Here is an 11,663-nt window from a genome sequence, read left to right on the forward strand (position 1 = left end):
CCTTCTCCCTCTCTGCTCGGGGACGGGCAGGGCTGGGGGGTGAAGAGGGGACTGCGCGTCCCAGTTCTAAGGCGGGGCGGGGCGGGCTGGAGTGCCAGGACCCGCCGAGGTGCTCCGAGGAGACCCGGGCGCGCAAGGTGAGACTGCACGGGCTCGCCCAGCTCAGATAGGGTAGACGTCCGGTCAGTGGCGAAGCCACGTGAACGGAGAAAAGAGCGAGTCGGCTTCTAAAAGGTCTGCTGGGGATGGGAGAGGGCCGAAGAGGGGACAGGGTGCGAAGGGACAGGGGAGACGCTGCCCAATCCTCTCCACGTGGGCGGATAAGACCAAGAGCACCGGTCAACGCCCGCAGAACCAGGCTAGGCGTTCGAGCAAGGCATCCGTCCTAAGACCTTTTAAGAGTCCGTGGTAACATCCACCACCCGGAGTTCGTCGTGAGATCTCAGGGGTCTCACCGCCCTCGAGCCCCGTCCGCGCCCCTCTGGACCCCGGATTGCATCGCTAGGTTTGTGCTAGAACTGCCCGGGGTTGTGCGCCAGGGGCGAGGGGAAGGAGGAGTCGGAGGGCTGGCTGCGGAGTGGACCGTTCTCGCGCGCCAGTCCCTTTTCCGTCCCAGGCTGGGTGGGGGCGGGCGCAGCGCCGCAGAGACTGGGGTGCGGTCTGAGAAGGTTGAGAAGTACTTGGAGCTGGAGGGGCGGGGCGGGGGCGAGGGCGGGGGAGGGCGGGAAAGCATCCCGGACCTGGTTTGTCCGGTCATAGTCTATTTAAGTGCAGTAGGAGAAGAGTAGGGGTTGCAAGAAAGCCCCGCCAAGAGAAAGGGCGTGCGCTTTTGGTGACAGGGCGTCCGGACCTGGTTTCTTCTTTATCCCATACCTGGGAGCGCTTCGTGTGAGGTTCCACTACGAAGAGGCGAGCGGCGCCGGCTGCCAGGCACGCACTGTTTCGAAGAGGCAAAGGTAGGAAACAGCAGTCCGGGTTTAAGTGGCGGGTATACTGCTGCGGTCTGTGCGGCCCGGGTGGGTGTCGAAGAGGGCCTTGAAGTGCTGTCACCGCTCCGGCCCCTAGAGGCGCACTTCCCACATCCGCCCAGGTTCAGATCAAGTGGGAATTCGAAGTATTGTGAGAAACTAAGAGGCAAAGAACAAACAAAACAACAAGAAACTTACTAAGGCCACGAGGTTTACAGATGTAGAATCCTTACCTCGGCTTAACTGGGGTCTAGGTAATTCGGCTGGCAAGATTCAGCACCCCTAGGCTCCTTAATCACCTCAGCCCTTGTTAAGGATTCCTGCCCCAAACCACTTTTCAGATCTTGTTCTATTTCTCCACTTAACGGCCTTCTTTGGTGCAAAAGCACACGTACACGTGCCCACACACCTTCCTGAAGAAAAGAGACTGGGACAGGAATTCTGGACAGGGTCCTTTTAGCCATCCAGAGCTGTGAACTTTGAGTGGGGTCCACCCCAAACAGAGAAATAAACCATCACATTCTAGCAACTAGTATCACTAGTCAGAGTTCTTGACAACTCCAGGCAAGTCACCCACACTCCCTTTGTAGAGAATTGGTCATCTTTACCGGTTCCAGAAGAAGCAGGAGGCAATCAGAGAAAGACTTCAGGAAGAAATCCCTGAGAGGCCACAGAACATTAAGAATGTACAGAAGAACGTTGAAGCCCCAGACTTGCACTAGGCTGTATTTCCGTGAAGACTGTAGCTTTATTTCTTGGCCACCCCTAATACACACAAAAAGGAACCCCACTCTATCCTGTGGTAGGTAGGAATGGGTAATCTTTATCTGAATTGCAACTGAGCATGAGAAATACTTTAGTATTTTAAGAGGAAAGGTGTCCCTTACCTCTCAGGCCAGGTGGCAAAGAGAAAAGGACGACCCCAGAATGTGGAAATTGGCCCACCCAGTGAGAAAACACCTCAACTTTGTCACAGGGGCCTCTGATACAGGATTTTTGTGTCTAGATGTTTATGGTACTGAGAACTCCTTCCTTGTTTTGCCTATATTTCTATTTATATGAACCTGTAGGTGTGTATGTCTGACCATGCATGCATGCATGCTCAGTTGCTCAGTCGTGTCTGACTCTTTGTGACCCAATGGACTGTAGCCTGCCAGGCTCCTCTGTCCATGAAATTTTTCAGGCAAGAATACTGGAGTGGGTTGTCATTTTCTCCTCCAGGGGATCTTCCCGACCCAGAGATGGAAACTGAGTCTCCTCTGTGCGACCCCATAGACGGCAGCCCACCAGGCTCTCCCGTCCCTGGGATTCTCCAGGCAAGAACACTGGAGTGGGTTGCCATTTCCTTCTCCAATGCGTGAAAGTGAAAAGTCAAAGTGAAGTCTCTCAGTCGTGTCTGACTCCTAGGGATCCCGTGGACTGCAGCCTACCAGGCTCCTCCATCCATGGGACCTTCCCGGCAAGAGTACTGGAGTGGGTTGCCATTGCCTTCTCTGTCCAGTTGCCAACTCAGCCAACTCAGACTTGAATTGGCAGGCAGATTCTTTACCACTGAGCCACCTGGAAAGCCTATATCTGACTGTGTCTTTCTTGTGCTTATTTATATTAATATATATTTATATCAGTATAACAATCTGGTAGTCGGCTAAGGGAGAAGTGGCAGATTAAAGATTGACATGAGATTTTTCTAGAAAAAAATTCTACTGTCAGATCCTCCTTGGCAAGCCAGGAAGGAAGATGTCCCCAAGGGAAACCACAAACTCTGTGGAAAAAGCAGGATTGTTGGGTGTGAGGACTTTTCATTTCAGTCCCACCTTTTCATGCAGGAGGCCTATTAAGTTAATGATTAAAGCCAAATTAGGATCAGGGTTATCAAAAATTAACTTTAAATTGGGTTATGTAGATTAAAGAAGACCTAATTCACTAAACTGAACTAGAAGGAACTAAACAAGGCAAGTTTTATTCACCAACTGTCTTTTTGTTTTAGTCATCTTTAATAAATATTTTGGAGAATTGGAAATAAATTAGTGTTGTTCTTCTATACTTGATCCAGAAACCCTTTTGTTAGTGTTTCTTTGAAGCACAATGTTAATAGGGATGAGCCATTCTTATAAAATATTTTATAACCTCCCTTTGAAATAAATTGGAGAAGGAAATGGCAACCCACTCCAGGACTCTTGCCTGGAAAATCCCATGGATGGAGGAGCCTGTCTGGCTACAATCCATGGGGTTGCAAAGAGTCGGACACGACTGAGCGACTTCACTTTCACTTCACTTTGGAATAAATGCAGGAATAATGCTAATACATGACCCTAATCAAAATACATTGCATCATCATTATTTCTTTATATTGCAAATGTTTGGCTTTGAAATTCCAACATATAACATGTACTCTTATTTGACTACTATGTATTCGAACTTGCTTTATCTTCCTATCTTATTAACCAAGATAGTCTACATTTTATAGCATTTCCTTAAAAGTATAGTCTTCCATCAAAATGTAACGGCTTCAGTCTATGTGTCATAAGTTATAAAAGTCTTAGACCAATAAATATCTGTTATAAAATATTAATAAAGTATTACCAACATATATTTTACAAAATAATTTAATCCTCAAACTCTTACTTATCTTTAGCTGGAGTTGAAATGTATGTTTCAGATTCAACTAACATGAACATTCATGCTCTGGAGACTCCAACTATTGGAAGAGGCTTTCTGAAAATTTTGTGAAGCACTAAAAATTGACAGCATGGGTCAAATCCATTCCTGTCCAATCTTTAGCCTCAATGTAGGTGATACTGTTGACTGAGTACAGGAGAGGACAGTGAGGAAGCATAGCTCCCTCTTGTGTGTGAAACAGAAGATGCCACCTGCAGGGAGAGGGATACATTCATACATTCATTCATTCCATCCACAGACTGATTAGCAAGTACATGCTGCATTAGTAAGTTTATCCCCTGATGCAAAGATGGAAAGACAAAGCCCTTGCCCTTTAGGAGATTAGAAGCTAATGGGTTCTAGACGTTCAAACAGAATGCAGTGTAATTACTGTGATTCTGGAGGTATGTTCAAAATGCCATCAGAACATTAGGGGTGGGAACATCTACACTGGCCTGATGACGTCAGGAAACTTCACAGAGGAGGTAATACGAGCCGAGACTTGAAAAGTGAAGAAGAGTTTTCCAAGAGAGCAAGAGCATTCCAGACATAGGAAATAGTATATACAAAGGCATGAAGGCTTGAAAGTGCATGTCAGATTCAGGGAGATGCCAGTAGTTTACAATGGCTAGAGATTAGGCTGCATAAAAGATGGAGATGGAAGTATAGGTGGGATTGGATCACAAAGGACTTTGCATATGATGATGAGAAGATTAGATTTAACACAGAGCAAAGAAATAAAATGATTATACTTGCTTGTTAGAAAAATTGTCCTGGCACCAGGCCAGATAGAATGAGACGGAATTAGGGCAGAGGCAGTAGTAGGGAAGGAAATACATGGATGGTTTCAAGAAATAGTTAAGAGGTAAAATGGTCCAGGTCTCTGGCTTATTTGATTGATGAGATGGTGATGCCACTGAAGAAACAAAGAGAACAGAATAAAAAGCAGAGTGGAGACACTGAATTCAGTTTGGGACCTGTTAAATCTGAGGCGTTCATGGAACAGCCAAGTGAAAATGTCCACAGGATAGCTGGCCCTTTTGTGTTTCGAGCCCAAGTAGGAAGTCTGTGTGGAGACAGATCTGAGAAGCATCATCCATGAAGGGATGAACTTGCCTAGAAAATCATGAAGAGTTACTAGAAGAAGAAAGCCAAGGCAGAATCCTGGGGAGCATGACTGTTTAAGAGGGGAGAAAGAACTGGCAAAGGGGCCATGAAAGGGATGGCTATAGGCAGGAGACCTAGGAGAATGTGGTGTCATGGAGGCCCAGGGAGGAAGTTAGAAGAAAGAGAAATTACCACGGGGAGGGCAAGAAGGATGAAAAGTGAAAGTTTCCCTTGAAATTTAGCACTTGGTGACCTAATGGGGAAGGATTCCCAAGTGGCTCAGTGGTAAAGAATACACCTGCCAGTGCAGGAGACACAGAAGACTCGGGTTCAATCCCTGGGTAGGGAAGACCCCCTGGAGAAGGGGATGACAACCCGCTTCAGTATTCTTGCCTGGGAAATTCCATAGGCAGAGGAGCCTAGTGGGCTACAGTCCATGGGGTCACAAAGAGTCAGACATGACTGAGTCTCTGGGCTCTGAGCACACATGCACACAACCTAATGGAGAAGCTGGGGTTAGAGAGAAGCCAGATTCACTGGACTGAGGAGATAAGGCAGTGGACACACACAGAAGCTGTTCTTCCCAAAAGCCTGGCTGTGAAAGGGAGAACATGGGACAAGGTAGCAGCTGGAAGGGACCCAAAAGTTCAACGGAAAGAGCTCCTTCTCTTTGTTTTCTTAAAATGGGAGAAATTAAAGCATGTCCTTGAGAGAAAGAGCTGGCAGAGAAAGAGGAGCTGCAAAATCACCAAGAGAAAGGGGGATAACTGATGAGATAGGTGGTGGTCAAGGTGGGCAGGATTGGGGTCAGAGCCTAAGAAGAAAAGATTTCATTCCTCTGGGATGGGAGAGTTGAAGAGTTAAGAGAAAAAGCAAAACTTCATGTTCAAACTGAGGCAGAGGTTATTCGACTTGCCCCAAAGAGAGGTCTGAATCTTTAAATTGTCTCTTTGCCTGATACCATGCTTCCTCCCATAGATAGCACCAGGAGGTGGCCAGCCTAGAAGAAGAGGGAGAGTCTGGGAGCCACAAAATTTAGAACTAGAATGGGTCATGGAGATATCACCATGTCCAATTGCAGATGAAGAAGCTAAGAAACAGAGGAGGTTTTCATTTGTCTGTCTAGTTATAAAATCAGTCAGTAAAGAACTGGAACTAGACCCAGAACTGATTCCAGCCCAGGGTTCACTGTAAGGATTGTCGAAAGAGATAAACGGGGAGTAATGAAATGCCCCCCCTCCTTCCCAGTCTACTAGCTTCTATTTATTAGTATTATTCTGTTCCAGGTACTATTCTTAACACTTTATAGACACAATCTAGTTTCATATTCACAATGACCCTATGAAGTTAACATTATCATCATCCCAATTTTTAAAATAACATCAAGTCTCTTTTGAGGTCAAGTAACTTGCAAGAGGCAAAGGCAGAATTAAAATGCAGAGCTTCTAAACTCCTAAACTTATCCTTCCATTGTATCACTTAACAAGACATTGCCTGGTCAAACTATAAATTATGAAGCTTCCTGGGTACCAAGGCCCCAGTACAAATCATAGACAGGAAAATGAGCAGAGCAGGGTTCCTTGATCGTAAGAGGAATTTTTTTTTTTTTTTTCACATTTTGACATGTCTGAAATTGAGATGTGTCTTACCAACAATGGCTGTTATAGTTTGTTTGTTTTGCTGCACTGCACAGCATATAGAATCTTAGTTCCCCAACCAGGGACTGAACCTGTGCCCCCTGCAATGCAAGCACAGAGTCTTAACCACTGGATCGCCAGGGATGTCCTGGCTGTCATGACTTAATTCGCAGTGATTTTTTTCTCTTTCTTTCTTTGTGATACATACAATAACAGCATCCATTCCATCTGGATTTCACAAGACACAATTGATTCAGGTATCATTTTCCCAGTATTTCGTCTGCAAATGGACAAACTAGAGCCAAATAGCTTTGAGATCAGGGAACAGACAGAACACAGCTGAGCCAGGGTTTGAGCTGAAAGGAAGCCTGGGAATTTAAATCAAGGAGCAGAGCGGCTGTTGATGATGTGTGGGTAGAAGGACGTCTGGTCCCGGCACTGTTCCTAGTGGAGGGCGGGCTCCTTCAGTGCTCACTGAGGTGTGCTAGTTCAGCTCCGTTGTTCTCCAGTTACCAGTGCAGGAGCCAGGGTGCTCCAGAGAGCTGGTCAGACCGGAGGGCCAGTCCAGATCTGGGAATCAGCCCTCTGGTGATGTAGCTGGACTACATACACTTGGCAGAGCTCTCTGGCCTTTGTTCCTTTGGGGACTGAGAAGGAAAGCCAACCTTTTTGTAATCTGTACCATCCTCCAGCCTTATGCCTTACCTTGACAGTAAATACAGCTCTTTTTATGCTCTGTGATCTGTCTGCTTGTGCTGGAGGCCTGAGGGAGATAAAAGAGAATTATATTTCCTAAGACAGTCCCAGAGGAAGCGGAGAAGCCTTGAGGGTAGTGGTGGCACTGATTTAGGGGACCTGGGGATTATGAAGGGAGCATGGGGTGACAGAGAATGATTGCCAAGACCTTTATTCTCTCACAGCTAAGGATGGCTGAGGGATAGTGGAATGGTGGTAACAGTGGCGTCTGGTGAGCTCCAGAGAAGACGGGTCTGGTGTACTCTCTGCTGCATCTCCAGCACCAGGAACAGTGCCTGGCACAGAGAGGGCACTCAGTGAACACCTATTGTTGTTGTAGAGTCTCTGCCTCCCCTGAACAACCCAAAATGGCTGCTTTTGGACACACATTCCCCTTCTACGCTGGGCCCAAGCCGACCTTCCCAACGGACACCACACTGGCCGTCATCGTTGCCATCTTTCTGACTTCACTGGTCACCTTCATCATCATTCTGCCAGGCATTCGGGGCAAGATGGTGAGAAACAAAACAAACCCTGCAGACCCCAGCCCCAGAGAGACCTTGACCTTGGGAGGAGGGGTCCAGACTCTCTGGTTACAATCAGATTCAGGAGAGAGAGTCTAGTCCTGATAAAACATCAGCCACCCTCCCAGCAGAGAGCTCCCCACTCCCTGACAGATAATTACTGAGTATCTGTTCTGGACCAGGCACTTTGATCTCAGTTGACTGAGTGACCTCAGCTTTAGAGCAAGCACCCTCCCCAAGTCTGGAAAGAGAAGGGGTGGATTTGGAAGGAGGGTGAGGCATCGTGAGCTATCACTCCCGCCCTGTGACACAGAGGCTGTTCTGGATGCTGCGGGTAGTGACCAGCTTATTCATTGGAGCTGTGATCCTCGGTGAGTGTGAAGGGCAGCTGCCTTGGGCAGCTCCTCCATCCTGTCTCTCCCATCAGGGTGTCCCCACAGCAGCCTTTGCTTCAGGGTGGACTTCTAGACCTCCCTTCCCACATCTCCCTCACCCTGGACTTATTCCCTCATATCTACCCTTTCCCTGAGAGGTGTAAGCCTCCACCATTCTGAACATTTTTATTCAGTGGAAAGGAGGTCAAATGAATGCCTGTGGGGAGAGGTTCTCTGGAGGCTGGAGGGAAAGAATGGTGGAGGGCTTGCTTTGCTTTGGGGATTAGGCAATAGGAAACATAGAAAGTCTCTGTGTTGAAGCTCCCTGTGTTTGCCCCAAACCGTTTATTATGTTAGTGTTTCCTCCCCCAGCTGCTTGAGTAGCGCTCCCTAAATGGGGGAAGAGAGGGGAGGGGGAAGAGGAGTATGACCAGGGGAGGGAGATATTGGATTCTGACCCATTTATTCATTTTTTAAAAATTTTATTTTGGGTTGTGCTGGGTCTTCAATGCTGCACAGACTTTATCTTTAGCTGCGGTGAGCAGGGGCTACTCTCTAGTTGCAGTGCATGGGCTTCTTATTGCCGCGGCCTGTCGTTGCGGAGCACAGGCTCTGTAGCATAGGCTCAATAGTTGTGGCGCATGGGCTTAGTTGCTCTGAGGCACGTGGGATCTTCCTGGACCAGGGATTGAATTTGTATCTTCTGCATTGGCAGGCAGCTTCTTTACCACTGTACCACCGGAGAAATCCCACCCCACCCCCATTTATTCATCTCATACATGTCACTGGCAAAATTACTATGACCCAGGCCTTAGGCTGGTTAATGGATACACAATTATGAGCGAAACAGACATGGTCGGTCCCCTTGGTGCTTTCCCCCTGGCTCTAACCCAGCAATGCCCAGGCCTCCCTGAGTTCTTGTGTATCCAACTCCCCAACCCAGCCGTGAATTTCAGTTCTGAGTGGTCTGTGGGCCAGGTGAGCACCAACACGTCCTACAAGGCCTTCAGTTCCCAGTGGATCAGTGCCAACGTTGGGCTGCAGATTGGGCTGGGAGGCGTCAACATCACGCTCACAGGTGAGGGAGGGCTCTTACCTGTGAGGGAGGGCAAGGCGCGGCTCTGTGTCTTTGGGAGCTATGCTCAGAGTGGTCTAAAGAGCAATAGGATGCCGGGTGGTAGGAAGGGAAATTCTCAGGCCTTGGAAACAGCCTTCTCTCACTGGAGACCAGAGCCTGGCCCCATCCAGTGTGATAAGCCACTGCCCAGGTACATCTCCACTGTGGCCCTTGGGTCCCTGCTGAGCACAGCTGCCCTCTTCCCCAGGGACCCCAGTGCAGCAGCTGAATGAGACCATTGATTACAACGAGGAGTTCACCTGGCGCCTGGGGGAGAACTACGCTGAGGAGTATGCCAACGCACTGGAGAAGGGGCTGCCAGACCCCGTGCTCTACCTGGCCGAGAAGTTCACCCCACACAGCCCCTGTGGCCTGCATGGCCAGTACCGCCTAGCGGGACACTACACCTCGGCTATGCTGTGGTGAGCCTGGCCGCAGGCCCTGCTGGCCTAGACTCAGGAATGGGGCTTCCACCCATCTCTCCTATACTCATGTGGAGATCCCTAGTGAGACAGTCTGGTGCCGGTGATCACAGTACTTGGTTGGGAAGCCCACAGGCAGGAATCCCCACCTCACCTCTTTGGGGTGTCCTTGGGTCCCCGAGCCTCCACCTCAGCCCCTCCAGCTAGAAGTTCGCCCCAAATGAGGCAGAGGTACCAGCCTTCACCAGGTCCTGGCTCTCCAGGGTGGCATTCCTCTGCTGGCTGCTGGCCAACGTGATGCTGTCCATGCCTGTGCTGGTCTACGGTGGCCACATGCTGCTGGCCACAGGTCTCTTCCAGCTGTTGGGACTGCTCTTCTTCTCCACGGCCACATCCCTAACCCTGCCCTGTCCCTTGCGCCTGGGTGCCGCCACGCTGCATACTCACCGTGGGCCTGCCTACTGGATCACGTTGACCACAGGTGAGGCCCTGGGACAGGCAGTGGGGGGCTCAGGGCCAGGGCCCAGAAGGCCCATGGGGTTAAAGGTCTGCCTCTGGGGACCAAGGATGCCTTTCCCCTCTTTAGAGCTCCCTCCCTCTTAGATTCCTTATCCCCAGGCTTCCCTTCCTTGTATTTGTATGTATCTGTCTTTGTCATATCCCTTTTTCCCTAACTCTCTCTTCACCCAGCTCTTCCCAAAATCTTCTGACCTCATGACCCCTCCCTCTTCCCCAAAACACTTTCCCCTATGTCCCCCATTCCTGGAACACTTCTCTGTCCTTGCCTCACAGAGTCTTAAATTGCCCTGCAGTTTTCTTCTTTTCTCCTGTGCCACTGTGTCTGCCCCCTTAAGCCATTTCCTATGCCTCCTCCTGTGTGTCCTGCCCTCCTCCCCGTGCTTCTTGGTTTTCAGAGTTCTCTCTCTCTACCCTGGGATGTAACTGAAGGAACACTGGGTTTAGAGTCCAAAAAGTCAGGACAACAGACCCATAACAGACATATGACCTGATACCGATCATCTCTTGGAGCACAAGTTGTCCTGAAGCAGGGACACCAGGCCTCCCTCAAGAGGGGCCTAATGCTCTTAGGAAAATATGTCCTTGGGAGGTGTTCCTATCACTGAGGTGGGATACTTGTTGCTCCATCACCAGGACTGCTGTGTGTGCTGCTGGGTCTGGCCATGGTGGTGGCTCACAGGATGCAGCCCCACAGGCTGAAGACTTTCTTCAGCCAGAGTGTGGGGGAGGACCCTGTGCTGGAGTTGAATCCCGAGGAAGGGGGACTCCTGAGCCCTCGCTACCGGTCCATCACTGAGAGTCCCGAGCCCCAGGACATCCCTCTGTCAGAGGCTTCCTCCGAGGCCCCCTGCGAGGAGCCTGACTGTGCCCTGTAACCGACTGTGCCCTGTGTTCCTTTCCCTGGTGGCACCTGGACTTCCAATGTGGCTCCAGACTTTTCTGGAACCCCCTCCCCCAAAACCACCAGAACTGCCAACAGGCTGGGTTGTATCAGTTCCCAGCCCCAATCTGAAAGTGGAATAGGGAAAGAGGCTCTATCTATTGGTGTTAAAAGTGGAACAAAACAAAAAGTTCTAAGGCAGACATCGAGGCTGCCCATAAACCAGACCAAGCAGAGATTACCTGTTTGTGCCCAGCAACCCTGCTCTCCCCTGGTGCTTTACCTCAAGGTGGCATTTACTGAGACCCAGCTTCACCCACATAATGACATATGTGTGTGCAGGGTTACAATGTGATTCTCCTATGGTCCCTCTCATTCTTCTGCATGTCTTTTAATTTCCTTTTTCCTGGGTCCCTTTTGTTCTTCTTTTACTGCCCCAGCTGGTGTGATTTCATTAATACAATGAAAGTACTGCAAGGGAGAAGAGACCAAACTTCTTGTCTTAGATCTAATATTAATTGAGTGTGCCACATTCTCTCTGAGCCTCTGTTCTAAATTTGCCAAATAAGATTGTAGGATTTGCCAAGGACCTTAAAAAATTCCCAGGGTTTACATCTTTATGCCTTGCTGACATAGCTTGGCCCTCAGACACCACTACTTTGATGAATAAACTAAATTAGTGAATAAACTCCAAAATAATATTTCTTCCGAGCCCACTCAGC

The 11,663-nt window shown here is 49.1% G+C and overlaps 1 protein-coding gene across 2 annotated transcripts; it reads left to right on the forward strand.

The window, feature by feature from the left end:
* Window positions 1–427: 427 nt before the first annotated feature.
* On the forward strand, window positions 428–11,629 carry DUOXA1 (dual oxidase maturation factor 1). 2 transcript variants are annotated; one of them, XM_061428901.1, is made up of 8 exons: window positions 428–505; window positions 840–956; window positions 7,446–7,620; window positions 7,943–8,000; window positions 8,947–9,081; window positions 9,329–9,542; window positions 9,806–10,023; window positions 10,695–11,629. In XM_061428901.1, the coding sequence occupies exons 3-8, from the start codon at window positions 7,474–7,476 to the stop codon at window positions 10,934–10,936; spliced, it is 1,014 nt and encodes a 337-aa protein (XP_061284885.1). In that variant the 5' UTR covers window positions 428–505; window positions 840–956; window positions 7,446–7,473; the 3' UTR covers window positions 10,937–11,629. The 2 variants fall into 2 exon arrangements, with proteins under 2 accessions (XP_061284885.1, XP_061284886.1); XM_061428902.1 differs by lacking the exons at window positions 428–505; window positions 8,947–9,081 and having other exon boundaries at window positions 685–956.
* The last annotated feature ends 34 nt before the right edge of the window (window positions 11,630–11,663 follow it).

Source organism: Bos javanicus, chromosome 10 (genome assembly GCF_032452875.1).
Source record: "Bos javanicus breed banteng chromosome 10, ARS-OSU_banteng_1.0, whole genome shotgun sequence".
NCBI lineage: Eukaryota > Metazoa > Chordata > Mammalia > Artiodactyla > Bovidae > Bos > Bos javanicus.

What these genes read in the sequence shown, in the direction of transcription:
- DUOXA1 (XM_061428901.1), top strand. Translation starts at nt 7,474, where the DNA reads ATGGCTGCTTTTGGACACACATTCCCCTTCTACGCTGGGCCCAAGCCG. An exon ending in CATTGGAGCTGTGATCCTCG is followed by an intron (nt 8,001 to 8,946) that starts GTGAGTGTGAAG and finishes TCCCCAACCCAG; the next exon opens with CCGTGAATTTCAGTTCTGAG. An exon ending in CTGGATCACGTTGACCACAG is followed by an intron (nt 10,024 to 10,694) that starts GTGAGGCCCTGG and finishes CTCCATCACCAG; the next exon opens with GACTGCTGTGTGTGCTGCTG.